At 34.4% G+C, this 27,959-nt stretch overlaps 3 protein-coding genes across 3 annotated transcripts; 1 reads left to right on the forward strand and 2 right to left on the reverse strand.

Moving 5' to 3' along the window:
- Window positions 1–4,440: 4,440 nt before the first annotated feature.
- LOC129914342 (another transcription unit protein) lies at window positions 4,441–15,533 on the reverse strand. The gene is made up of 4 exons (XM_055993540.1): window positions 15,447–15,533; window positions 15,303–15,393; window positions 14,534–15,239; window positions 4,441–5,740 (listed from the first exon to the last, which is right to left on the reverse strand). Exons 1-4 carry the CDS (start codon window positions 15,469–15,471, stop codon window positions 4,463–4,465), a joined length of 2,100 nt encoding a protein of 699 aa, XP_055849515.1. The 5' UTR covers window positions 15,472–15,533; the 3' UTR covers window positions 4,441–4,462.
- A 2,493-nt stretch (window positions 15,534–18,026) lies between these two features.
- LOC129914613 (uncharacterized) lies at window positions 18,027–18,978 on the reverse strand. The gene is made up of 3 exons (XM_055993946.1): window positions 18,781–18,978; window positions 18,308–18,717; window positions 18,027–18,247 (listed from the first exon to the last, which is right to left on the reverse strand). Exons 1-3 carry the CDS (start codon window positions 18,882–18,884, stop codon window positions 18,069–18,071), a joined length of 693 nt encoding a protein of 230 aa, XP_055849921.1. The 5' UTR covers window positions 18,885–18,978; the 3' UTR covers window positions 18,027–18,068.
- A 2,992-nt stretch (window positions 18,979–21,970) lies between these two features.
- Window positions 21,971–27,814, forward strand: LOC129915907 (histone acetyltransferase type B catalytic subunit). The gene is made up of 4 exons (XM_055995610.1): window positions 21,971–22,245; window positions 22,315–22,816; window positions 27,000–27,357; window positions 27,430–27,814. The coding sequence occupies exons 1-4, from the start codon at window positions 22,155–22,157 to the stop codon at window positions 27,715–27,717; spliced, it is 1,239 nt and encodes a 412-aa protein (XP_055851585.1). The 5' UTR covers window positions 21,971–22,154; the 3' UTR covers window positions 27,718–27,814.
- Window positions 27,815–27,959: the final 145 nt, after the last annotated feature.

Raw genomic sequence — 27,959 nt, forward strand, 5'->3', positions numbered from 1 at the left:
TATGCGAAAGGGAGTGAATAGCAGAGCTCAAAAATGTATTTTTTATAAGTTTTGGATGAGTAGTTTTGATTTTATGGAGGTCGGAATTTCGCAGAGTTTGACTCCAAAATAACGTAAATTGGCTGAGATACAGCCGTTTTTGTGAAAACAAATGTGATTTTTTTCCGGGGAGTTTTTTTAGGTCCAAATTGTATGTTATGCGAAAGGGAGTGAATAGCAGAGCTCAAAAATGTATTTTTTATAAGTTTTGGATGAGTAGTTTTGATTTTATGGAGGTCGGAATTTCGCAAAGTTTGACCCCAAAATAACGTAAATTGGCTGAGATACAGCCGTTTTTGTGAAAACAAATGTGATTTTTTTCCGGGGAGTTTTTTTAGGTCCAAATTGTATGTTATGCGAAAGGGAGTGAATAGCAGAGCTCAAAAATGTATTTTTTTAAGTTTTGGATGAGTAGTTTTGATTTTATGGAGGTCGGAATTTTGCAAAGTTTGACCCCAAAATAACGTAAATTGGCTGAGATACAGCCGTTTTTGTGAAAACAAATGTGATTTTTTTCCGGGGAGTTTTTTTTAGGTCCAAATTGTATCTTATGCGAAAGGGAGTGAATAGCAGAGCTCAAAAATGTATTTTTTATAAGTTTTGGATGAGTAGTTTTGATTTTATGGAGGTCGGAATTTTGCAAAGTTTGACCCCAAAATAATGTAAATTGGCTGAGATACAGCCGTTTTTGTGAAAACAAATGTGATTTTTTTCCGGGGAGACTTTTTAGGTCCAAATTGTATCTTATGCGAAAGGGAGTGAATAGCAGAGCTCAAAAATGTATTTTTTATAAGTTTTGGATGAGTAGTTTTGATTTTATGGAGGTCGGAATTTTGCAAAGTTTGACCCCAAAATAACGTAAATTGGCTGAGATACAGCCGTTTTTGTGAAAACAAATGTGATTTTTTTCAGGGGAGACTTTTAAGGTCCAAATTGTATCTTATGCGAAAGGGAGTGAATAGCAGAGCTCAAAAATGTATTTTTTATAAGTTTTGGATGAGTAGTTTTGATTTTATGGAGGTCGGAATTTTGCAAAGTTTGACCCCAAAATAACGTAAATTGGCTGAGATACAGCCGTTTTTGTGAAAACAAATGTGATTTTTTTCCGGGAAGTTTTTTTAGGTCAAAAATGTATTTTTTATAAGTTTTGGATGAGTAGTTTTGATTTTATGGAGGTCGGAATTTTGCAAAGTTTGACCCCAAAATAACGTAAATTGGCTGAGATACAGCCGTTTTTGTGAAAACAAATGTGATTTTTTTCAGGGGAGTCTTTTTTGGTCCAAATTGTATCTTATGCGAAAGGGAGTGAATAGCAGAGCTCAAAAATGCATTTTTTATAAGTTTTAGATGAGTAGTTTTGATTTTATGGAGGTCGGAATTTTGCAAAGTTTGACCCCAAAATAACGTAAATTGGCTGAGATACAGCCGTTTTTGTGAAAACAAATGTGATTTTTTTCAGGGGAGTCTTTTTTGGTCCAAATTGTATCTTATGCGAAAGGGAGTGAATAGCAGAGCTCAAAAATGCATTTTTTATAAGTTTTAGATGAGTAGTTTTGATTTTATGGAGGTCGGAATTTTGCAAAGTTTGACCCCAAAGTAACGTAAATTGGTTGAGATACAGCCGTTTTTGTGAAAACAAATGTAATTTTTTTTAAGGGAGTCTTTTTTGGTCCAAATTGTATCTTATGCGAAAGGGAGTGAATAGCAGAGCTCAAAAATGTATTTTTTATAAGTTTTGGATGAGTAGTTTTGATTTTATGGAGGTCGGAATTTTGCCGTTTTTGTGAAAACAAATGTGATTTTTTTCCGGGGAGTTTTTTTAGGTCCAAATTGTATGTTATGCGAAAGGGAGTGAATAGCAGAGCTCAAAAATGTATTTTTTATAAGTTTTGGATGAGTAGTTTTGATTTTATGGAGGTCGGAATTTTGCAAAGTTTGACCCCAAAATAACGTAAATTGGCTGAGATACAGCCGTTTTTGTGAAAACAAATGTGATTTTTTTCAGGGGAGTCTTTTTTGGTCCAAATTGTATGTTATGCGAAAGGGAGTGAATAGCAGAGCTCAAAAATGTATTTTTTATAAGTTTTGGATGAGTGGTTTTGATTTTATGGAGGTCGGAATTTTGCAAAGTTTGACCCCAAAATAACGTAAATTGGCTGAGATACAGCCGTTTTTGTGAAAACAAATGTGATTTTTTTCCGGGGAGACTTTTTAGGTCCAAATTGTATCTTATGCGAAAGGGAGTGAATAGCAGAGCTCAAAAATGTATTTTTTATAAGTTTTGGATGAGTAGTTTTGATTTTATGGAGGTCGGAATTTTGCAAAGTTTGACCCCAAAATAACGTAAATTGGCTGAGATACAGATGTTTTTGTGAAAACAAATGTGATTTTTTTCCGGGAGACTTTTTAGGTCCAAATTGTATCTTATGCGAAAGGGAGTGAATAGCAGAGCTCAAAAATGTATTTTTTTATAAGTTTTGGATGAGTAGTTTTGATTTTATGGAGGTCGGAATTTTGCAAAGTTTGACCCCAAAATAACGTAAATTGGCTGAGATACAGCCGTTTTTGTGAAAACAAATGTGATTTTTTTCCCGGGAGACTTTTTAGGTCCAAATTGTATCTTATGCGAAAGGGAGTGAATAGCAGAGCTCAAAAATGTATTTTTTATAAGTTTTGGATGAGTAGTTTTGATTTTATGGAGGTCGGAATTTTGCAAAGTTTGACCCCAAAATAACGTAAATTGGCTGAGATACAGCCGTTTTTGTGAAAACAAATGTGATTTTTTTCCGGGGAGACTTTTTAGGTCCAAATTGTATCTTACGCGAAAGGGAGTGAATAGCAGAGCTCAATAATATATTTTTTATAAGTTTTGGATGAGTAGTTTTTATTTTATGGAGGTCGGAGTTTTGCAAAGTTTGACCCCAAAATAACGTAAATTGGCTGAGGTACAGCCGTTTTTGTGAAAACAAATGTGATTTTTTTCAGGGGAGTCTTTTTTGGTCCAAATTGTATCTTATGCGAAAGGGAGTGAATAGCAGAGCTCAAAAATGTATTTTTTTATAAGTTTTGGATGAGTAGTTTTGATTTTATGGAGGTCGGAATTTTGCAAAGTTTGACACCAAAATAACGTAAATTGGCTGAGATACAGCCGTTTTTGTGAAAACAAATGTGATTTTTTTCAGGGGAGTCTTTTCTGGTCCAAATTGTATCTTATGCGAAAGGGAGTGAATAGCAGAGCTCAAAAATGTATTTTTTATAAGTTTTCGATGAGTAGTTTTGATTTTATGGAGGTTGGAATTTTGCAAAGTTTGACCCCAAAATAACGTAAATTGGCTGAGATACAGCCGTTTTTGTGAAAACAAATGTGATTTTTTTCAGGGGAGTCTTTTTTGGTCCAAATTGTATCTTATGCGAAAGGGAGTGAATAGCAGAGCTCAAAAATGTATTTTTTATAAGTTTTCGATGAGTAGTTTTGATTTTATGGGGGTCGGAATTTTGCAAAGTTTGACCCCAAAATAACGTAAATTGGCTGAGATACAGCCGTTTTTGTGAAAACAAATGTGATTTTTTTCAGGGGAGTCTTTTTTGGTCCAAATTGTATCTAATGCGAAAGGGAGTGAATAGCAGAGCTCAAAAATGTATTTTTTATAAGTTTTGGATGAGTAGTTTTGATTTTATGGAGGTCGGAATTTTGCAAAGTTTGACCCCAAAATAACGTAAATTGGCTGAGATACAGCCGTTTTTGTGAAAACAAATGTGATTTTTTTCCGGGGAGACTTTTTTGGTCCAAATTGTATCTTATGCGAAAGGGAGTGAATAGCAGAGCTCAAAAATGTATTTTTTATAAGTTTTGGATGAGTAGTTTTGATTTTATGGAGGTCGGAATTTTGCAAAGTTTGACCCCAAAATAACGTAAATTGGCTGAGGTACAGCCGTTTTTGTGAAAACAAATGTGATTTTTTTCAGGGGAGTCTTTTTTGGTCCAAATTGTATCTTATGCGAAAGGGAGTGAATAGCAGAGCTCAAAAATGTATTTTTTTATAAGTTTTGGATGAGTAGTTTTGATTTTATGGAGGTCGAAATTTTGCTAAGTTTGACCCCAAAATAACGCAAATTTGCTAAGATACAGCCGTTTTTTTAGTCCGGAGTGTATGTTATGCGAAAGGAAGTGAATAGCAGAGCTCAAAAATGTATTTTTTCTATATTTGGATTTAAGGTCTCATTTTTGTGCGTGGTGGGTTTTATTTTTGGCATTCTCCTTTTGTTCTTTAAAATTTTTATGAAAAAAAAACTACTTACCATTTTGTTTTTAAATCTGTAATGTATATTTTATTTTGTGGAACTTATTTATTTGTTAATTCCTTATTTTAAATATTTTTCTTCTTTTTAAATTTAGCAAAAAGAAACATAATGTCAGAATAATTCAATCATCGTCACTAGCATCACTGCCACCTGTTGCACTATGATGGCTGCCATCATCTGCATCGTCGCCATCATCGCCTTTTTTTTTAATACTTTCTTCAGCCTCGGAATGTTCAGAATCATCATCTGAATCTCGCAGAGCCTTCGACACTTTATTTTTATCGATCTTCTTATTCCGTCTTCCCTCAAAATCAGATCCCTCATCTTCATCCGACGAGTAAATGGCTGAGCCCTTGTTAGTGTCTGCTGTTGCAGCTGCTGATCCTTTCTTGTATTTATTTTTAATCGCACTAAGTGAGATAGCATTTTCATCGTCACTTCCTTCGTCTTGGTGGTAGGAGGTATTTGCTCCTCCATGCGTATCGTGACCGGCAGCACCTGCACGTCCAGCTTTCTTGGGTTTCGGTTTATTTTGATTGCGCATAGCTTGACGAAGTTTCTCTTCCTCCTTTTTCAAATTATACAGTCGATCTGTTGTCGGATCCTTACCAACTTGTGTAAGAATTTTAATACCACTTGTTTTGGTAGAACGATCAGCCAAAGACATTGTCATCTTCTTGTGAGTAAACGATTCAGTTGAGTGCGGTCTGAATGTCAGTTTGGTACGGAAAACAGCTTGACCCTGCAGACCAGTACCTTGACGAATAAACATGTGATTGTGATCCCCGTGCAATGGCTGTTTGTATACATCGAAGGTTTCATTACCTAGATGCAACGTCATACTTCCATCTGACCACCGAACAAAACGTGCATTGGATTCTCTCTTCATTTCCCCATGGTTATCCATGTACTCTCGCCAGCGAATGGTATTGCTCACCTTCAACTTGATTCTTTGTCGACCTTCTTCGTCCATTGTTTCTTCTTCGTCAATTTCATCTTCGTATGTCTCTGGATCAAAAGGACGTGTGTCAACAGACAAGAAATTTGGCAATTTGATAAAATGAATTTCTTTGCCAAGGTCGGTAACAATTCTGGGAATTTCAACATCGATTCGAGTTTCAGGTATTGGTTCAGGTTCATCTTCCTTTTCTGGTTCTTTTGATTTGCTTCTAGCGTCACGAGATCGAGATCTAGATCTTGAACGTGAACGCGATCTAGCAGCCGAGTGGGCGGAACTAGAACGAGATCTCGTTTGGGATTTGGATCGAGAACGACTTTTTCTAGGCTCATTTTCGTTCCCCTCGGCGTCTGATTTTTGTTCATCCTCATCGGAAACACTAATGTCATCGGCATCACCAAAAAGCTCGTTTACATCTCCAGCAGTAGGCTGAGTTTGCGGCTGCAATGAGAGTTATTAATTTATTTTTTTAGTAAAAAGAAAATAGTAATTATAGACGATAACAATTAAATCTCAATGTTTTTTATCACTCAGAAAATTCATTACTAAGATTTAAACTTCATTATGAAACCAAGGCAATATTGAGTGAATATTGGAAATCTATAGAAATGAATACGACTGTTTGAAGACAAATGGGGATATGCTGGTTAATATACTATCGATGCTAGGCTTGTGTAGTTCGCGAACGAACTAGTTCAATGAACTAGTTCATCTAGGTGAACTAGTGAACTTAGTTCACTTACTTAGTTCAATTTAGTTCGCGAATAGCGAAAAAGATTTGTTTCAACAAACTAAACAGCAACCTAAAGCAGTCGTAATATGACATAACAAACAGCTTGCGCTCATCTTACATTAACCTTTTTTTTTATATATTTTTTGGGTGAAAGGAAGTCCCATCTGTAAAGGGAATTTTCAAATTTGGTCCTTGTCTCCTTCTCTTATACGACGACAGCCCCTTTTAACCCGACAGACGTTTAAAGAAGGGGTGCAGAAACCAAAAGGCATATTAAATTGCATCCAATTCTTTGTTGAGCGAAATCAGTTCTTCTGCTCTTCCTCAAGATTTAGATGTCGGTAAAACAAAAGGTCGCTTGCGCCAGTATCTATCTGCGTTTCTTCTTCAAGCACCACTTACTCTTATTTCTGAGCAAGAACAAAAAAACAAGTAGCATCTTGGTCCTTGCATTACTATGATTTCGATTTAATGAAAGCAAAACGTACTTCTTCTAGACTTTCGTCAGGAACCAGAAAGCTCGACAAGTATATGAACGAAATTAAGAATATTTTTAGGTTGTATTTGTTTTATTATGTAGAATGCGTCAATTTTACATAAATTTGGATACAGTTTGTACAAACTAATTTTGGTTTTTAATTCTAACAAAACCAGAGTGATTAAAATAAATTGAACTAAAATGAACTAGTTCAGAACTAGTTCAGTAGCGTGATTTGAACTAAAGTGATCGATCACTCAAATGAACTAAAGTGCCCAACTCTAATCGATGCAGTCCAGAGAATAGCAAAGTGATTCCTCAAAAATTTTAATATCGTACTGGTGAATTTTTAGAAAGCAGAAAATGATATAGCTAACCCTAGGCAAGGAGATCCTTATTTTTCTGCAATCTACGCTTTTAATGCCTGTATTTACCATTTTTAGGAGTTTATTTTCATTCACACAACAAATATGTAAAATATTCTTTATTCCGGACTTCTTCCAAATATAGAGCGGAATTTATAGTATGGCTCAAGTTGAGAAACATCTTAAGCATTCACTCAAGCGAATTTATTCATAGTCATCACTGGGAGTCGAAATTTTTCTCAAGTGAACGTCTGCTAACACACAGCGATTGCTTGAAATAATTATGAACTTACTGGAGTTGAGAAAAATCTTAACTCGAGCAACTACTATGAATTCCGCTCATAGATTTCTTTTAAATTTAGATATTTTTGGATTTAGAGATAGGCTCGTGCGTAACAATTATATAAAGAAAAAGTAATCTTTAGAGCATTAAATTCCTTTGCATAGCGCTTAATAGATCAAAGCATAGAGATTGCTTTGTTAGAACTAAAATAAAAACACGACAGAGGTTGTGTTTCAAGATGCAATAGTCAAAAGCACTTGGATTTCATTTTCTAATGACATTTTTCTGGGTAAGAGATAAATCATTTCTCCCACACCAAACATTAAAATTATCAATATAAAAACATAACTTTTAAAAAAGAGCCAAATTCTCCAATGTTAAAATTATGCTGGGACAAAAAGTACTGAGGTGTAAAAGTGTAAAAAGTTCTAAAGTTTTATATTTGTACCAGTTAATTTTTTATTGTTCTCTTTACATTTTTCTCTTAATTAACTATTTTTTAAGTTTGCCTTTTTTACCCGTCAGTGCCTTTTTTACTCATCAGTGCCTTTTCGATTTTTTTGCTTATTTTGTTACTTTTTTGTGCCTTTTTTAATTAAGAAGTTTTTTTTTATCGAAAAAACATGAATATAAATTTCTACAAACCATAACAGTACCTCAGTAGAGATTATTTTGATTCAAATTAATGCCGTAGAGTAGGGTACTTTTCTTTTAATTTTGGATTTTTGTTTGACCTTAAAAAAGAAATTTTCCAAGGCTTGCAAAAATCAGATAGTTTTGAGAGAATGTTTTTGTACATACTTTATATTTACATACATACATAGAATTGGGATACCGATTGGGCTAGTGTTCCTCAATTTAAATAATAACAACGAAAAAGAATTTTTGAAAAAAATTCAAAATTTGTTTCAACCTAAATCAGGTACCAAAAAAATTGAAGTGAATAACTTCAGATTTTTAGATATTCCAAGAACATTGAAGTGAATAACGTCACAGTTTTATATCGGGTTTCTGCTCAAGTAGAGGTCATTCACCTCAAGACGATTCTTATAGATAATATAATATTTGTGTCCCCTAGATTCAAAAACAATCTATGCTATTCTTTAAAAAAAAAAAAAAAACAACTTCTAAATCGAATTAAACATGTATTTTTGATTTTAAACTGCCTATGCTTTCCTTTGTCACCCAAGACCCAACGCATTATAAAAATATTTAACAATTCATTTTGGAATAGAGTTGTTTTGAAAGTCATGCATAGGAATAGTTTAGTTTTGAAACTTAGCAATAAAATTATTTTGCTTTATATCAGGAATAGTGTGGTTTTGATTCTCAAAGAATATGGAATACATTCGTTTTGGTGCAAACCATAATATTTCTATAATGTATAACTCTGGAACAAGTTGGCTTTGAAAGTGTTCAACCACACTCAAAGAAAGAGGTTAAAAAATTGAGATAAACTGAGTTTCTAACTCATTTTTCACAAAAAGTGGAATAGATTGTCATAATTCATAGACACTGTCTAAACTGCTTCTAAGAAAAACTGGAGTTCATCCTATTCAAATCACATAGGATAAACCCTAGTCAGTTTGAAAATAATAATTTTGTGACTTAATGAATCTAAAGAAGCTTTTTGGAAAGAAATATCTTCAAAGGGCTGTGAGGTAAATTAAAATCCCCCTTTTCCTATGCCAATGTCCTGCTCCTCTCCAGGAATAGAGCGCTCTCTCTCTGGGGAGTGAAATTTTTCAACGAACGACATAGATAACATCTCAGAATTAAAGATCAAAGACTTGATCTCGTTCTTCAATGCAACAAAGCGGATTTAGATCTGGCTAAACACTAGTTTTTCCTTTCAGAAACAATTTAAATTTTATTTTTAAATAAATCCTCTTATCACTCATAGGTTTCATAAGTTTTGGTATCAAAACGGCGCACTTTGCGCTAATTGGGTCATCAATCTCGGTTGCTTTGACAGTCATCTGTAATGTTAGCATTATAGAAAAACACTTGTCAATATTGTACTTTAACTATTTATATTGAAATCAATCAAGTAGCTTTTGCTATAATGTAATAGAACAATATGAAAATGAAAATTAAATTAAATTGTTAGCTTGTTGAATAAAGACTTGTTTTCTTGAAAGTATATAACAATTTGGCGACGAGGATTATTTAAGAACTCAATTCGTAATTATTAAACCAACATTCATCTTAAATAAAATGGCGACTGATCCGAAGATTCTGGAACTTCTCGAACTACAAAGCAAACTTTTGCAATCAATTATCGAGGAAAAGGATGAACGCCGAGGTCAGGAATTCACAATGGATACATTGGCAAACAACATTCAAGAATTTGTCTATGATCCTGCAAATGGATTGACTTTTGAATCTTGGTACAAACGTTTCGAAGACGTTTTCATTGTCGATGGGGCGTCTCTTGATGATGCAGCAAAGGTTCGTCTTCTCATGAGAAAAGTGAACTCTATCGCTCATGAGAAATATGCCAACTTGATTTTACCAAAAAAAGTCAAGGATATAAGTTTTGAGGAGACAATAAAAAAACTCAAAGGTATGTTTGGTCGTAAAGGTACTCTATTCAATGTTCGTTTCAGCTGTCTTCAAACAATCAAACGAAAGACAGACGATTTGGTTACCTACGCATCATTGGTGAACAAAAATTGCGAAGAATTCAAATTGAGTGACCTTTCCATCGATCAATTCAAATGTCTGTTATTTGTGACTGGACTACAAGCCCCAGAAGACTCGGAAATCCGAACAAGATTATTAGCGTCACTTGAAGATGAAGAAAAAGCAAAAACCATCACACTCGACAAATTAATTTCTGAAGCTCATCGATACATCAATCTCAAAACAGATACTGCAATGATTGAACATACACCACAGCCGTCTTCAATTGTCAATGCAGTTTCATCAAGTTTCATCAATGGGTCATTCCAACAAAGATCTGATACAACCAAGACACCAAGAACACCTTGTTGGCAATGTGGAGCTATGCACTTCTCTCGGGACTGTACATATTCACAACACAAATGTTCTCAATGCAAAAAGATAGGACTAAAAGAGGGTTACTGCTCCTGTTACAACAAATCAAATTCATCATCAAATCAAGAAGGTGTTCAGCAAAAGAAGAATTTTAAAGGTAATAAAAAACATTTTTTCAAGAAACGATCTTTTCAGAGCAATGCAATTCAAACAACTGTGAATTGTATTGAACATTCAAGCAAGCGAAAATTCATCACAGTTCAGATCAGTGATGTACATAATGCTAAACACATTAAGGACACACCTATTAAGCTTCAAATAGACACAGCGTCCGACATCAGCATCATAAGTCAATCAGTGTGGAATAAGTTAGGCAGACCAGGGTCACGTCTAAGTGAAAAAGCAAAAAGTGCAACCAGTCATAACATCAAACTAATTGCTAATTTCACCTGCAGCATTCGTCTCCGTTCTGGAGAGGTAAGTCAGGGAAAGTTTTTCGTAACTGACATAAACCTGAATTTATTCGGGATTGACTTATGTCACAGTTTCAATCTTTGGGATAAACCTCTTAGCAATGTATGTTGCCAAATCAGTCACACTCCACACAATCGTGATGCAGCCATTGCAAGTATTCGTCAAGAATACAAGGGTTTATTCAGCGATGAACCAGCATGTGTTAAGGTCGACGTTCAGCTTCACCTCAAGCCAGGAGCTATTCCTGTATTCAGAGCAAAGAGACCAGTGGCATATTCTGTAATACCATTAATTGAAAAAGAACTGAAACGCCTGGAAGATCTTGGTATCATAACCCCAGTGGACTTTTCCGAATGGGCGGCACCAATTGTAGCAGTAAGAAAACAGAATGGTAACATCAGAATTTGTGGAGATTATTCTTCAGGCCTCAACGATGCTCTAGAACCACATCAGTATCCACTTCCAATTCCTGATGACATATTCGCAACACTCAGCAACAAGAATATTTTCAGTCATATCGATCTAACTGACGCTTATTTCCAGATACCAGTTTCTACTGAGTCACGAAAATTTCTGACTATCAACACTCACAAAGGTTTGTACAATGTCAATCGCTTAGCACCCGGAGTGAAGTCAGCACCAGGAGCCTTCCAGCAACTTATGGATACTCTACTGGCAGGGTTGAAAGGTGTTGCAGCTTACTTGGATGATATAATCATAAGTGGCTCCTCCTGGGAAGAACATCTCCAAAGTCTTCACGAGGTACTGAAGCGCCTTTTTGATTATGGATTTCGAGTAAAAATTCAAAAATGTTCATTTTTCGCATCAAAAATCAAGTACCTTGGACATATAATTGATAAGAATGGATTACAACCAGATCAAGCGAAAATCAATAAAATTCAGAACATGCCAGCACCGCAGAATTTAACGCAACTTCGATCGTTCCTTGGAGCTGTCAACTACTATGGTAAGTTTGTCAAGGAAATGCGTCAAATCCGTTCGCCTTTAGATAAGCTTTTACAAGCCGAAGTAGAATTCAAATGGTCCAAGTCATGCCAGCAATCATTTGACAAATTCAAGGAAATACTTTCATCAGACTTACTTCTTACCCATTACAACCCAGAATTGCCAATTAAAGTCGCAGCTGATGCCTCAGGTGAAGGCATAGGAGCATTTATTGCCCACATTTTCCCAGATGGAACAGAAAAAGTAGTAATGCATGCAGCAAGAGCCTTGACTCCATCTGAAAAGAAGTACAGTCAAATCGAAAAAGAAGCTCTAGGTCTCATTTTTGCAGTGACCAAGTTCCATAGAATGATTTATGGACGCAGATTTAATTTGCATACCGATCATAAACCTCTTTTGGCAATTTTTGGAAGTAAGAAAGGTATACCCGTTTATACCGCAAATAGACTACAGAGATGGGCTCTAACACTGATGATGTACGATTTTAAAATTCTTTACGTATCAACAAAAGAATTTGGGTGTGTAGATGTCCTATCCCGTCTTATCGAGTCCCAGTCAAAACCTGATGAAGAATATGTAGTCGCATGTACAGTTTTTGAAAACGAAATATCACAAAATTTGAATGAACAATTACAAAACTTGCCATTAACATACAAAATGATTCAGAAAGCAACCTCAAAACATAAAGTTCTCCAGACAGTCATCAACTTCATGAGATCTAAATGGCCAGACAAGAAATCAATTTCAGCACAGGTTAAATCATATTTCGACCGAAGAGATGCACTTTCAGTAGTAGACGATTGTCTACTTTTCAATGACAGAATTATAATCCCATCATGTTTCCATAAACGTGTTTTGAAACAGCTTCATCGTGGCCATCCAGGAATCGAAAGGATGAAATCAATCGCCAGAAGTTACGTGTATTGGCCCAACATTGATGATGAAATTACAGGATATGTCCGACAATGTCAAAGTTGTGCAACTGCTGCAAAATCGCCGATCAAGACAACTTTATCATCATGGCCAAGACCCTTAGCACCAATGGAACGCATACACATAGACATAGCAGGTCCATGCGATGACAAATACTATTTTATCATAGTAGATGCATTTTCTAAATGGCCTGAAATTTTCCAAGTTCGAAGCATTTCATCATCAACAATCATACAAAAGCTCAATAAAATGTTTTCCCAATTTGGAGATTGTAAACAAATTGTGTCTGACAATGGAACACAGTTTACGAGCTCAGAATTTCAAAAGTTTCTTCAATCAAGAGGTATTCATCATGCGCGTACAGCTCCATACCATCCACAATCAAATGGACAAGCAGAGCGTTTTGTTGATACTTTAAAAAGAGAATTGAAAAAGCTTCATCACGAAGGGACGAGTAAAGAGAACCTGGAAACATTTCTTCAAACATATAGATCAACTCCAAACAAAGTTATAAACAACAAATCACCGGCAGAACTATTTCTTGGTAGGAAGATAAAAACTGCTTTAGATCTGATGACGCATAAACATCAAGATTATTTATCAACCGTACCAAACAAACAAAATCAATACTTCAATTCCAAACATGGTTGTAAGAAACGAGAGTATAGTCCAGGCGATCTTGTATATGCTAAGTTCTACAAAAGAAATAAGAACCATTGGATTCCTGGGACCATCATTGAAAGAATAGGTAATGTCAATTATAATGTATTAACAGAATTTCCAAATCGTTCCAGACTTATCCGTTCACACGCAAACCAGCTAAAAACTCGCTATGCTCCTGATACTCCTGATAACACCAATTCTATCAAAAAGAAGTTTTCAAACAACTTAAATGACATTCTTTATGAATTAAATATGATACCATCTGTGTCAAATGACGTAAATCCACCTTCCGTTGAAGAACTAGAATCTATACCAATACCTATTGAGCCTAATGAAATAATAGAAGAATCTTCACAACAACAAAATCAACCAACTACAAGTTCCAGTCCAATTGCTGAATCTAGAGTTCCTAGAGTTCCAGAAAACGAAGTTAGACGAAGTGAAAGAGTCGTTCGTACTCCAGCCTGGTTTAAAGATTTTAACATATTTTAAATAAAAAGGGGGAGGTGTTAGCATTATAGAAAAACACTTGTCAATATTGTACTTTAACTATTTATATTGAAATCAATCAAGTAGCTTTTGCTATAATGTAATAGAACAATATGAAAATGAAAATTAAATTAAATTGTTAGCTTGTTGAATAAAGACTTGTTTTCTTGAAAGTATATAACATGTAACTATCTTCCTAAGATAATTTAATGCTATTAAGAGCTCATCATACAAGTTGGCAAACCTTCTAGAAAACTCCGATGCTGAATCTATAAAAATGGTGATTTGAATAGGAAACTTCATGGATTCGTGTAGTTGGGTGACTTTGTTTTAATCCGAACAAGTTCAATATGACTATGTAATGTCGCCGCCCTATGCAGTCACTTTGAATCTTTCTGCTTCCAGTTTTATTAGTAGTCCTTTGACTACCATATTTCATAGCAGTGGTGGACAGGACATCCTTGAGTGGCGTAGCTCTAGTGAGTGACCTTCTGAATATTGAATATTCTTGCTTTTAAGGATACTATTGTTCAAATCAATAAGTGACCAATTTGCTTAGAGATTCTCCAACACTGTTGCGATTGCGTCTCCTATTTCTAAAAATGCAACTTGGGTTTACTCTCTGTGATTAAAGGATAATTCGTATCAAATTATGTAAGGCAATTTTCCCTTTATCAAACCTATTGCTTTTAACAATTTTGCTATTGGTATACTGAAAAACATCGATACCTCAATGGAGGCTTTGGGAGTGTTATTTAATTAATAACCCTGTCATACCTTCTTGATTTTCCAATTAAAAAAGTAGAAGCAACAAAAATTTAAACAAAATTTTGCATTCAAGTACTCTTACCTCATCTTCACTATCGGTGTCAATTATTTTAGCCTTTTTAATTTTTGTCGGAGCATCTTTTTTAACATCATCATCGTCCGAGTCACTGGAAACGACTTTTCGTTTCTTTGCCGATTCTTTCTCACCAACATCACTTCCCGACTCTGAACCACTGCGACTCTTTCTTGAATGTGGAGTACCTGACCTAGACCTAGACCTCGATTTCGATTTCGATGCTGAACGACTACGAGACTTCGATTTTTTCGTCTCTGGAGTTTTAGACCTAGATCTCGCTTTGGGTGAACCCGATGGCGAATGTGATCGAGAACGAGATGTCCTAACTTCCGGTGTGTGACTACGGCTGCGAGATTTAGACCTGGAACGAGAACGCGATGTTGATCGTCGCCTATCATCGATTTCTAGGTTAGGTGATTGCGACCGGCTGTCTTCCTCGGCGTTGGCACGCACCGAACGTCTGCTATGACGACTGGGCGAACGACGGCTACGATTGCCATCGGATTGGGGTGTATGTGGAGATCCTGGTGGACTATCCGAACCATTGGAACTATTTGAATGACGACTTTCTCTAGATCCGGACCGACGACTGTTTGGTGTACCGGAACGTGATTTTTTGCTTTGCGGTGTCCCAGAACGAGACTTTCTGCTTTGTGGTGTATTGGAACGTGAACGATCACTACCACTTCCAGACTTATGACTGTCTGGTGACCTAGAAGGCAGAAAATGTAAAAAATTATTTGTTTGGATTATTTATGTGTTGTTTTGTGTTAACCCTGGAGCTTGCGTGTCGTCGATTCTTCCTGGTGTGCGAGCTGTTTTCGGCGATGGCGATGGGCTTCTGCTACTTGAACTTGAATCTGAACCTATAGAGAATTTATTATTAATAAATAATTTATATTTAAAATTATTTTTTTACCACTATCTGAATTATCTGCAGCCATTTTTATATTAATAAAGAAAAAATGTTGACAAATAAATAAAAATGGTTAAATACTTGTCAAATCAGACAAGATGCCAATTTCGAAATAGTGATGTGCAAATAGGTCGATAACTTTAAAAATCGATACTAGTTTTATGTGAGTGTCTTTTCCATTGGACATAATTTGTGTCCTGTCGACTAGTCTGAACATGAATATCTTATGGAGGCGTGACATTAATGTTAGGATTCAATGTTAGAGAATTTGTCTGGACAAGAATGAGCATGAAAGTCTTAAACCTGGTACGCTGTTCGCGCTAAATTTTAGCTCCCATACAAATTATCGAAAAATTTTATCTGAGCTAAAATGGATCCCATACAAATTACACTGGTCAACAAAATTGAACTTTTATTTGCCACAAGAACTAAGATATACTTTTCTGGAGATTTTTGATGTGCTGAACTCGAATCTGAAGTCAGAAAAATTTGATTGGCCTCCGTTTTTGAGATATTACCGTTATAAAATGCTAAAAAAAATGTTCGCTGACTTTGGAGACTTCAAAATTTTTCGTTTCACTTCAGCAGCGTAGGTATTACCGTTCGCGTACACTAAAACCGAATTATCGGCCGACATCGGGTCGGAACTACTCGGACGATCCTTTGCATACACTGCTTCCGATCTACGACGGCGCTGCCGGTCTGTTGTCTGACTTTGTGAAACTTGAAGTGCATATAATAATTGTTTAAATGTAATATTTTGAAGAAATTTATATTTTTGAAAGTTCATACCGCCAATTTTTGCAAAGCAATATTTCTGTATAAATCAACCCGACAACGGACGAAAAATCCAAATTAGTTCGGATCATGCCGGTTGATCGGTTGTTATCGGGCGTCATCGTACGTCAACGGACGAAGTAGCTTTCAGCAGGGCTACCTTCGTAGATTTTCAAAAAGAGGCCAAAAAAAGAGGATTTTGATAAAAAAAAAAGAGGCCCTAATAAAAAAATGTGAAAATAGAATAAGTACGACAGTCACACGAAATACCTCATTTGCGCCTTTCCCGAACCGCAACATATATGTTTATAAACCTTTTAACACATTTTTTCTTAAAATTAAAATTGAAAATAATAATCGTATACAAATATTACTTGTGCATAATTTCTTCAAGAACAACACAAAATTTATCAAAAATAATCTCATGAAAATCAAACAGTAACGTACCTATATTTTTTTTACAATTGAGTCGTTATAATTGAAAGTGTAAGAGCCAAATTTTCCATGATTTTCACAAAAATGCCTATCTTTTTAATCAAACGTACATAATTTAAAAAAGAGGAAAAAGAGGAATCAAAATATCAAAAAGAGGGATTTTTTGACAATTTGAAAAAGTGGAGGGAAAGTGGATTGGGTGAAAAAAAGAGGAAAAACGCCTCTTTAGAGGCGCAAAGGTAGCCCTGGTTTTCAGTGGTGTACGCACTTTTTTTCTTTGTGCTTAGTTCTATCGGCCGAGTTCGGCCGACATCGCCCGAGCATACCTCGGCCGATGACGGATTTTGTGTACGCGAGTCGTTAAGGCAGAACTATAATTGTCGGATCGTCGGATGCAAACGGAGGGGAACAGCGCTCGCAACCGCACTCGACGGATGAAAACTTGTGGAAAATACAAAGAAAACAACAACAATTGACAGTAGCTTCCGACTCCATCCGCCAATTATGGTTCTGGCTTTAGGCTTAACTCGCCAAAAAAAGTAGGATCAACTTCCGATTTTAAAGTTAACTTCACTATTATGTTGACTTATTGGCTCATATGCATACAAAATAGTAAATGCTTTTACTTGAAAAATTGTAAAGTATGAACGTTTTTTGTCCACATTTTGTGCATATCTAACCTTGTTTATACTTATTAATTTCATATTGCTAGAATTTACTATTTTTTATGCATACGGCCATTATGTTGATTTATGTATTATGTATTGGTTTCTTTTTTTAAACAAAAGCAAAAGGAAAAGGTAGTTTTGTATTGACGGCCAGCAAAAAAAAAAAGATTTTAACCAAAACTTTATCAGCTTAATTCTGAATGAAAACTCTCGGGTAAGGAGTTTTTAAACTTATCTTTCTTCTTACTTCGCGGTTATATTAGAACTTTTTATGATAATGCCTTTTTGATGGAGTTCTCAGGTTCTCATTTGAACAGGGCAATACCAATTGAGTCGTCCGTGTTTGTCCATTAGTAATGATGATAAAGCGAAATGAGAGCAAACTTTTTGAAAGCTCTTTGATTAGGACCCTTTCTCCTGGAGTTTGTATTCAAAATTGGACTGAACATGTTTTAATATATCATCCATTAATGTGGCTATGACTTCTCTTAGGTCACATAAATACAAATTAATTAAATTTTTTTTAATTGTGAGTACCTAGTTACTAGGAACTAGTTTCATGTTTTGTTTGCACCTCAGTTAAAGTTATTCGATTAAGTGGACCATCACCACAAATTGAGGTTGGACAATTGAATCAATCACATAAAGTCTTTGCAATCTAATCTTTTCGCTACCAAATAAAAAGTAGTAAATTGAACCTTTTTCCACCAATTTATTAAATGATCACCACAAACCCCACAAATATTTACATGTACAAATGAGATTGGTCTCTTCGTTTGGGAATATAGTTTTCCGGACATTTAATACCAATTTGTCGTAATAGCTTCAATATTGGTGCAGTAGATAATGTGTCCAAATCTGATTTATCTGTGTAAGCTATATACGAATCTACAGGCAAGTTTTTGATATCCCTGTATGAAAAGACTTGAACAAAAAAAAATATTATTAATTTGCCGAATCTCTGGAAGATTTCAAGTAACTTACTTCCAGCTGTAGCACCCACAATAAAATTAGGTGCTTCCAATTTCTCAATAGTTTTCAAATCAGACTTGACAGCAAGCACAATTGTTATTTCATCTTTAAATCTAGAAATGTCCTCACTTTTATATTCAACTTTCGGCTGAATAGTTAGTGTGACAACATTCTTTGCTAAATTGCAAAAAGGCAACAACAAATTTGCAACTTCTCCACTGTTTACAAGATTCTCTTCAAGCAAACCAATGATTGTGCTTTTATCATTGAATTTATGCAAAGAAATGCCTTTGTTTTTAATTCTACATAGTTCCTGGGAATCTTTTAAAAATATTTGTTCCCCGAATTCAGAAATATTAAATCCTTCCATTAGAACTAGAAGATCTACCGGCATTGGAGCAGAAAATGAGTCCCATTCTAACCTGTTGAAATAATGTAAAATAAATCTAGTTTTGAGGGATACAAAAGTTAATTCAAGTTTATACTTTGTTTGGTCTATGGAGTCTTCGGCTTCATCATCAAAATCACCCCAAAAGGCTCGGGAAGATGGTTCATTAATTTCTCCAAAATGTGTAAATAAACAAGACATCTTGAAACAAAATTCTTTTTAATTTGAAAAGTAGTGTTTTTTGAGTTGAGTTTACTGTGGAAATGAATTTATGCACAATGAATGACTAAACGGAGGATGACTTTTCATTTTGACAAATAAATTATTCATTTTTTTATTACAACAGGTGCGGCTCATTCTGAAATGACAAGGAAGGAAGGGCGCCAATAGCATTCACCCCTTTTTCGCTTAATTTTGGAAATTGCAAGTAAAAATACATACCTAATTTGAGGAATGCAGTGATTTGAATATTGGTTATTGCCATGTTTTGGTAAAATTGTATTCTGATTTATAACTTTTATATGTGATTGTAATCACAACCATTTCAAATTATTCCTCGTGTCATTTCACTCATGACATGAACAAAATAAATGAAATTGGAAGCGCTCAGCTTTTTAATTCATCTACTCCATCAATTTTTCAGTTCTTAGATCATGCTCTAATCAAGGTCTGAATCTGATCGAAAAAAAACAAACAAAAAATGAGCGCTCAGATATGTCTGAGCTAAAAAAGAAAAACGGGTTTTTTTTTGACACCTGAGGACCCTGTCTGAGCAGGGTCCTGAGCTGTCCTGCTAAAATTGAAAAACGCCTAATGTGAAACCTGCTACTGGGGCGTCACATAATTCTTAACGCCTTTGGATTACCACCACGGGCAAATCCTCCCCTGTGTACACATGTGAACTTTGTTCACACTGTCGGCTCTGACGGATAGACCTAACATGGTCGGATGAATTTTTCATTTACACTATAGCCAAACATGTCGTCAGTTTTTAAACCAATCTGTAGATTTTTTTTTAAATGTCTATGTGCCTGGCTACACAGTGATTTTTCAATCGATTGAAAAATCACATGAGGTGGCTACACACTGTTGTGCCCAATCACGTTCCACTTTTACATTTTCTAGGAACAAACGTCAAAAAGAGGAACAATTTAGCAATACCCTCAGAAAATTCAGTTCCATTCGTGAGCATCTTCCCCCTTCATTCCTCATCCCTCTTGGCAGCAAAATCACTGCTTAGGCGATTGAAAAATCACCGTGTAGCCAGGCACTATGAATCCATTTATTTTTCAATAGCCCTGTTCCATTATGGGGACTTTTCACGAGTCGATTTTTGCCGTGCGGAGAAGCTTTTCGACTCGTGTGAACGTAAGTCGCAAGCTACTAAAGTGACATTCGCCATAGAAAAATTCTAGTCGACCGACATATCATGCGGCTAAAATCGACTCGTGAAAAGTCGGCATTAGGACGTCCCAACTAGCACAACAGCTTCTGTAAATTGAAATCTCGCAGGTTCTACTTTGTATACAGCTTGTATTGAGCTTGCTTCAGAATTTAATTGCTTATAGAAGTTTGGACTTGTTTAACAACTTCTAATAAGTTGTTTAAATACTGTTAAAGAGACTTAAACGAAGAAAGCTTGTTTTTCGGATAAGCCTGTTTAATGAATTTATAGAAGCTTTACAGAAATTACTAAGTTTTGTATTTGATTTTTGGTTTTGATATTGAATAATCTAGCTGGGACACTTTTTGGTTTTGACATTGAATAATTTACCTCGGACATTTTTTGTTTTGACATTTTTGCTATTTGAACTGATGAAGTTTTTGACTTCATTATATACTAGAATGGCCGAGTGGGTAGAGTGGCGGACTGCCACCAAGCAGATACGAAGTTCGATTCCTGGGTGTGGTAAACAAATTATATACTTTTAAAATTATTAACAAAAGATATATACCTAATATAATTTCAGATCAAAAGATAAAATTCATGATTTAAAATCAAATAAAAACCAGTTAGAAAAGAATTCTTTTTTGTTTTTGTAGTTGTTTTTTTTTTTTAATTTCGATAAGACATGTATTAAACAGCTATACAAGCTCTTCCGAAGCTATCTGTCAAATCTCAAAGCTTCGGAAGGGTTTCGGTTAAGCTTCGTTTAAATTTCTTATGGAGGGTCAAACTTGTATAACGTTCTCCTTTTTTCATGCCCAACAACCTTACTAAAGTTTAAAAGAAGCTGAAATGTAGCTTTTGTAATACCTTAACCGAAGCTGAAATGTTAGTTGGGGTGGCAAAGTACTACTAGTAGTTTACAAGCGATTTTCAATGGAACGCACTTTCAACGAATTCAATAACCGTTTTTTATTATCCCACTTGATCCATATAGATCATTAATTAGCACGTATTACAACAACTACATGAGATCTTGCTTTTCATCAGGATCACGAATCGTGATCTTGCTTTTCATCAGGAACACGAATAGTGATCCTGATAAAAAGCAAGATCTCGTGTAGTTGTTGTAATACGTGCTAATTAATGATCTATATAGATCAAGTGGAATAATAAAAAACGGTTAATATTTACAATTTATGGTGTTTTCGTTTGGTAAAAAAATCAATTTATTTTTTGATCTAAATCTGTCAAAAAAAAAAACAATTTTTGATCTGTTCAACTACAATTAAGTAGTCGCAACAACAGTTTTTTGACAGATTTAGATTAAATTGAATTTTTTACCAAACGAAAACACAATTAAATTTCACAATTTTTTGCAGTGCAATTTTTTTTTTTTTTTTTTTTTTTTGAAAAAACTACAAAAATTGTTTTTTTTTCGGGTTTTTCTTGTGTTTTTCATGTATGTTTTACAAAGAGATACAAAAATGTATGCTAGCAAAACTATAGTTAAATACGTCAGTTTTCACGTTTTTAAACGAATTCCAAACAATTAATGAAAAAAATGTTTGAAGCACAGATTTAAAACTGTTCAAAAAGTTAAGCCCATAGATATCTCGGTGCTAAACAAGGGCCTAATGTTTTGTTGCATTTAACAAGTAAATTGCTTAACCCCGACTGGGTTTTCTTTGTCCAGTTAAGACCGGTTGTAATAAAAAAACACACCCAATATGCTACATCAAATACTCATAAATAGTTTAATACCTCCAAGTAATTTAACCAGTATTTTCAGCAAAAATTCTTTTTCAAACAGTGTGCAGTCGACCTTAAGTTGCTCATTTTTAGCAAAAAACAAAAAAACATCACTGTCACTGTCAAATTTCTCCATGCAAACTGCAAACCAAAATTTTTGCGGCAAAACTGCTTGCTTGTTTTACGTTTTTAACTGTTTCAGATCAGAATATTCAATTTTGTGTATTTTTAATTAAAAAATTGTTTTCTGTTTCCTACAATTTCTATTAATTATTTCTTAAAAAAACAAAGCTACCTTCCCAAAATATTTAAATTCACCAAAAAAATATAAAATGTCTGAAAACAAACCAGTCGACTCGACACAAATTCAGAATTTGCAAAATTTTGTTCTCGATGCATTGGAAGTTGTTGAATTTAAATTAAGTAGGTTTTGCTTTAACAAAAATTCTAATTCGTAGTCAAAAAATAAATTAACCAATTTTAACAATTAAGTCCGCTTCAAAGAAGACGTCGAAGATGATTCCCTCAAATTCAGCCCTCTTATGGCACATCAAATATTTGGTGAAAGCGAAAGCATCTTTGGCTACGAGAATCTCAAAGTAAAGGTTCTCTACACAGCAGGACCTTTACAAATATACATTGGCATTAAATATGACAAAAAAGTCGAGGACATATCAAATGGCGATATTAAAGCCGACGATATTGCTGGCACAATTGCATCCAAACTGCCCGAAGGCTGTTACTTTGTCAATTTGGATGAATTTCTAAAAACCTTGGATAAAGCAGATAAATTTCAACCTTTTGGTGAAAAACTATCCGAACACAAGACTGTAGATAGTGAAGGCAATGAGCGATGCTTTGAAATCTATCATTGTGACTACAAGACACCGTCTTTCTTGAAATTTTTCGTTAGGCTGGAGACTTTTGTACTTTGGTTTGTTGATGCTGCATCCTATATCGATGTCGATGATCCTCAATGGAGCTATTTTGTGTGGTAAGTGTGGTTTGTATTATAGTACTTTGCCATATTATTAGGGACAAGAGAACAAAAATCATGTTGTTCAATCTTTAAAGCTTTTGTCGAAGTATCTTACATTTTTTTATTGTTTAGTTTACTTACTTATCATGTTAATACAGATTGACTTAAAAAAAAGTTACAAAATCATACATTTTGATAAAAAAAATAACGTACCAAACGGGATAAGCTCTAAAAGAAGTTTTCTTAAGAATTCATCGCCGTAGAATAACCAGACTTCACTGTGGACTAGAAGGCTATTTTAGCTGGAATTAATTTAAAAAGTCAACTCATTGGATAGATAAATGGATTAGCTATAATTTTTTATATAAAATTGAGGTCAAAACATTTACTGGCTACATAAAAAACACAATCGAAAATCAAGTATTCGAAAAAAGGCTACTTTTTCTCTATACAGATATTCGTTTACTAAGTTTGTTTTAACGTATCGACTGTGAACATTTCGCTAGTTAAATGAGTGATGTATCCAAGAATGGTATTTTCTAATAAATTGTTATTACATATCGTCGGCGTAAAGCAAAATTGTTCTAAATCCACTTTTTACCGAAATTGAGTTAATGATGCAGTTTTACTAATTTGAGGGTGCTCTTTCCGAATTTGAAAACCGTTTTTGTCAAAAAATTTCATTCCGCAGATAGTATAAAATTCTCATTAAATATGAGACATAGAACTATAAAAACAGGGAAGTAGCCTTTTGAAAATGAGCCCGAGTATTCTTGATTGTTTTAAGTCCCATCATATTTTGTTCTAAGTCCACTTTTTATTTAAGGAAAAAAACGTACTTGTATAGGAATTGTTCTATTTCAAATTTTGGGTTTTTAATTTTAAAAAATATTTTAAAATAGTATGCATCTACAAGAGAACTTTATAAAAAAACATAACTTGAATGGCAAACGAGCAGAAAATTATTGTCGCGTTAAACCAATTTGAAAAATCGTCCCATGTAAAATTTACTTACTTAGGGTGACCAGCGCCATAAGGCGGCTACAATCCGCTGTGAATTTGGGTCTCAACCAACAACTTTCGCCAGCCAGCTCTATTTTTAGCTCGCTGCTTCCAGTTTCGCACGCCAAGTTGATTGAGGTCCCCTTCTTCTTGGTTGCGCCACCTCAGACGAGGTCTTCCTCTACTGCGCCGTCCCTCTGGGTAGGAGTCGAAAAATTTCCGGGCCGGAGCATTGTTGTCCATGCGCTCAACGTTAGCTAGCCATCTCAGGCGCTGCACTTTAGCTCTCGAAGTTATGGCTGTCGATGGTGACGTTTTGTCCAATGCGTCGGTGTTGAGTGTCCTTTTTTGACGACAGCATATACATAAAATCTAGTGATGGGAACTATCGAATGATTTGAACTATCGATAGTTAGTAACTGAATGATTTGAACTATCGAATAGTTCATTCATTCATTCATTCGAATAAAAACTATCGAATAAAAACTATCGAATAAAAACTATCGAATAAACTATCGAATAAACTATCGAATAAAAAATATCGAATAAACTATCGAATAAAAACTATCGAATAAACTATCGAATATATACTATCAAATATTCAGTAAAAAAAAAGGAAAAAAAAAAATAGTCGAGAAATGACCACTGGAAAGGATTTGTTTCCTTTTCTTACACTTTCTATTTTTGCTCGTCCACATGCAAAATTGCAAATATCAAAAGTATATACAATAATCCAAACCAACCATACAGTTGCATCATATTTTTGTCTAACCCATTAACAACCCTTTACAAAATCCACTTGTTGACACATATACCTGCTTTTTGAGCGTGCGCGAATGTTTTGCTTCTTCCGCCGCCATGTCTCGTCAAGTGATTGAAAGGATGGGTTTTCCCACTAATTAGGATCATAAACTATACACTGGCTAAACAATGAACATGTTCTGCTTTCCAGGTCAAAGAGTTATTTTGTTCTCTCTTGTCACTTTTTTATGACACCGCACTGACCGACAGATAACTTCTATTCTTTTCATGCACCGTGTCGCCTTTCTTTTTCTTCTTTACCGCCTTTGTTTTGAAAATATGGGCACTCCAACATAAAACACATAAATTCAGTCCCGAAAAACTTTCAAGATATCATTTAGAAGATCACACAATATGTGTATCATCATTCATCTTCCTTTTCAGTCCTTCCTTAAAATGCAGATAAAATCATTTACAATTAAATTGTGAAATCAAGAGAAAAAAGAAAATAGTAGAGAAATAAAATTATGACTGAATAAAAAAAATAATCTAATAGACTGAAAGAAAACAGTAACTGAATATAAAAAAATTCAAATGAAAAAACTATCGTTTGAAAAAACTATTCCAATGAAAAAACTATCGAATAAAAAAAACTATTCAAATGAAAAAACTATCGTTTGAGAAAACTATTCAAATGAAAAAACTATCGTTTGAAAAAACTATTCGAATGAAAAAAACTATCGAATAAAAAACTATCGAACGAAAAAACTATTCGAATGAAAAAACTATCGAATAAAAAACTATCGAACGAAAAAACTATTCGAATGAATGATTTTAAACTATCGAATGAATGAATATTTTACAAGTATCGATAGCTTGATAGTTTTTATTCGATAGTTCCCATCACTAATAAAATCCACTTAAAATGAAAAAAACGAGTTGAATGTTTTCAAATAACGGTTTTTTACTTGCAAACAACAAATTTCAAAGAACTCATTTTTTTTTTTGTTTTTTTTAGACCAATTAGATCAGCGCCATTTTTTACTTTTTTTCGTTTCGCAATTTTATCATACAAAAATTCGGTACCGAAATACCCATTATTAACAGTCTAAGGTAAAAAATTTCCTTGTAATACGTGTGACGCATACCAAATTTAAATGTTTGTTTTTTCTTTCTTCAGTAATATTGATTGCTAATAGCCACAAATGATATAAAAGTTTGGTTTTTGGACAGAATACAAGTGCTAACGTTTTTAAAACTTAGTTAAAGTAAGAAAGAAAACAGAACATAGCATAGATCAGTCTTAATAATTTTCAGATTGTGAGTTGAAAAGAAAATGAACTATTTATCGTATTTTATCATTAAAATATGTGCCTAGAAATAATGATTTCAGTTGTGCAGAGTGGTTTTTTTTATTTATTGTATGCTTAAATGACAGAGATAATAAACAATAAGAGACGATCGGAAGAATCAACGCTGCTTCTGCTTCCCTTTAAATCGAACATTATTCTATCCGATGTTTGCAAGTTTCACAGTCGTGTAAGTTACACTTAGCGACTAATGTAAGTTTAAATTTCTATGTTAAAGAACGTAAACTGTGTAAAACTAGCCCTAAATCCCCAAAAACAGCTTTTACGAACAGAAGCATGCACTGCAACAGGTAGTTGCTGTTGGTACTCTTTGAAAAATATCGTATAGTTCAATTTTAAAGTTAAGATCGTATAGTTTTACTGCAATTCGGGACACGACTTTTGAGTTACACCGGAATAAACAATTTCCTATTAAATATTCTTTTACTGGTTGAACAGAATGAAAATTCGCTTGTAGCAAAGAAAAACGCGGTGGTATAAAATAAAATCGCTCAAAATGTAGAAAAGATCAACAGAATTATGTGGCGCACTAAAATGTCAATCGCTTTGAAAAAAAAAATAATTTTAACTGAGCAACCCCAATAGAAACGTCAAAAGTCATTGCGCTTGTAGCTTGAAGTAAAAGTCGACTCGACTTGTACCACAGCGAATTTCCTTGCCACAGCTACGTATTCTGGCACCAATATACTAATTTCATACTTTTTAACTCTGACAGCGACACAAGACACAAGCCACAGCTACATCATTCTGGTCTACCAGTTAGGCTAGGCGCACACATGTGATTTAAGTCGCGCGATTTTTCAGTCGCGTTCAATGGATCACAAGGATTTCAATGCCTGTGAACACACATGCTTCCCGCGATTAAAAATTTGAAAATTGTGTCTACAGTCATTAAAATTCTTGTCATCTAATTTGCGACTCAAAATCGCATGTGTGCGCCTAGCCTTAAGGTCATCATCCCAATTTTTTATTTTTTTAATTGAACAATATGAACCAAAAAGATGTATTTTTTCGCTTGGGTCTAATAATATGGCAAGGTACTGTATATTCTTTGCATTGCATTTTTTTACCTTGAATTTATTTAGCTATGAGAAGTATAAAAATCACGATGGCGTCTTTCAATATGCTGCAACTGGCTACACTACTGTTTACGAATACTATGCATATCCTCAAAATATTCGCCCTCGTATAAGTCAAATGTTGGTTCTACCTCCGTTCCAAAAAATGCGCATTGGTACCAAGTTCATTGAGACCATCTACAAATACTATCAAGGCCAAAAAAGTGTAATTGACATCACAGTTGAAGATCCATCGGAGGATTTCCAAAGATTGAGAAATTTCGTAGATTCACAATTGTGCTTGGAATTGGACAGCTTTAAAAAGGATCTCGTTAAAAAAGGATTTTCCAAGGACATGATTAAGGAAGCAAGAGAAAGACTTAAGGTCATTAAAGCAATTTATTTCGTTGTATTCTTTTTTTTTTAAATATTTTTGTTTTCTTTTTTTGTCATATAGATTAACCCAAAACAATGTCGAAAAGTGTATGAAATATTGCGCTTATACTACACCAATGTATACGATGTCGATGAGTACAAAGTATATCGCCTGGATGTGAAGAAACGTTTGAATGCTGTCTATCACAAGCAATTGAGTGATATAAAAAAAATGGAAAAAGTCAACATTGATACGCAATGGATGCGAGCTACATTGCCAACAATGGAAGAGAGACTTGTCCAGCTGCATCAGGAGTACACAATTGTTGAAAATGGTTATAAACATGTTGTTGAAAAGCTTAAGGCTTAGTTTAATCAAGGCCATTTTGTTATTTAAGTTTCTTGTCTAAGTTGTGTACATAATTAATAAATAATATTGTACGAAAATTATTTAAAAAATAAATAAACCTTTTGTTTGGTATAAAAAACTTGAGACACGTTATGATCTTGTTTGTTTTTTTAAAACGTAATTGAGTTTGCAGAGAATATTGAATAATAAATTTTTTTTCAATTTATCCTATTTTCGTGACCTTTTTTCAATCAAAATTATGA

Source organism: Episyrphus balteatus, chromosome 3 (genome assembly GCF_945859705.1).
Source record: "Episyrphus balteatus chromosome 3, idEpiBalt1.1, whole genome shotgun sequence".
Lineage (NCBI taxonomy): Eukaryota > Metazoa > Arthropoda > Insecta > Diptera > Syrphidae > Episyrphus > Episyrphus balteatus.

Bases quoted from the DNA above. Each gene is read 5' to 3' on its own strand.
- LOC129914342 (XM_055993540.1), bottom strand. From the start codon at position 15,471: ATGGCTGCAGATAATTCAGATAGTG. The intron at 15,240-15,302 runs GTTAACACAAAA...TCTGCCTTCTAG, and splicing joins GACGACACGCAAGCTCCAGG to GTCACCAGACAGTCATAAGT. The intron at 5,741-14,533 runs GTAAGAGTACTT...CTCTCATTGCAG, and splicing joins ACACCGATAGTGAAGATGAG to CCGCAAACTCAGCCTACTGC.
- LOC129914613 (XM_055993946.1), bottom strand. From the start codon at position 18,884: ATGTCTTGTTTATTTACACATTTTGGAGAAATTAATGAACCATCTTCC. The intron at 18,718-18,780 runs GTATAAACTTGA...TTATTTCAACAG, and splicing joins GACTCCATAGACCAAACAAA to GTTAGAATGGGACTCATTTT. The intron at 18,248-18,307 runs GTAAGTTACTTG...TTTTTGTTCAAG, and splicing joins TGTGGGTGCTACAGCTGGAA to TCTTTTCATACAGGGATATC.
- LOC129915907 (XM_055995610.1), top strand. From the start codon at position 22,155: ATGTCTGAAAACAAACCAGTCGACTCGACACAAATTCAGAATTTGCAA. The intron at 22,817-26,999 runs GTAAGTGTGGTT...GAATTTATTTAG, and splicing joins CAATGGAGCTATTTTGTGTG to CTATGAGAAGTATAAAAATC. The intron at 27,358-27,429 runs GTCATTAAAGCA...TTTGTCATATAG, and splicing joins AAGCAAGAGAAAGACTTAAG to ATTAACCCAAAACAATGTCG.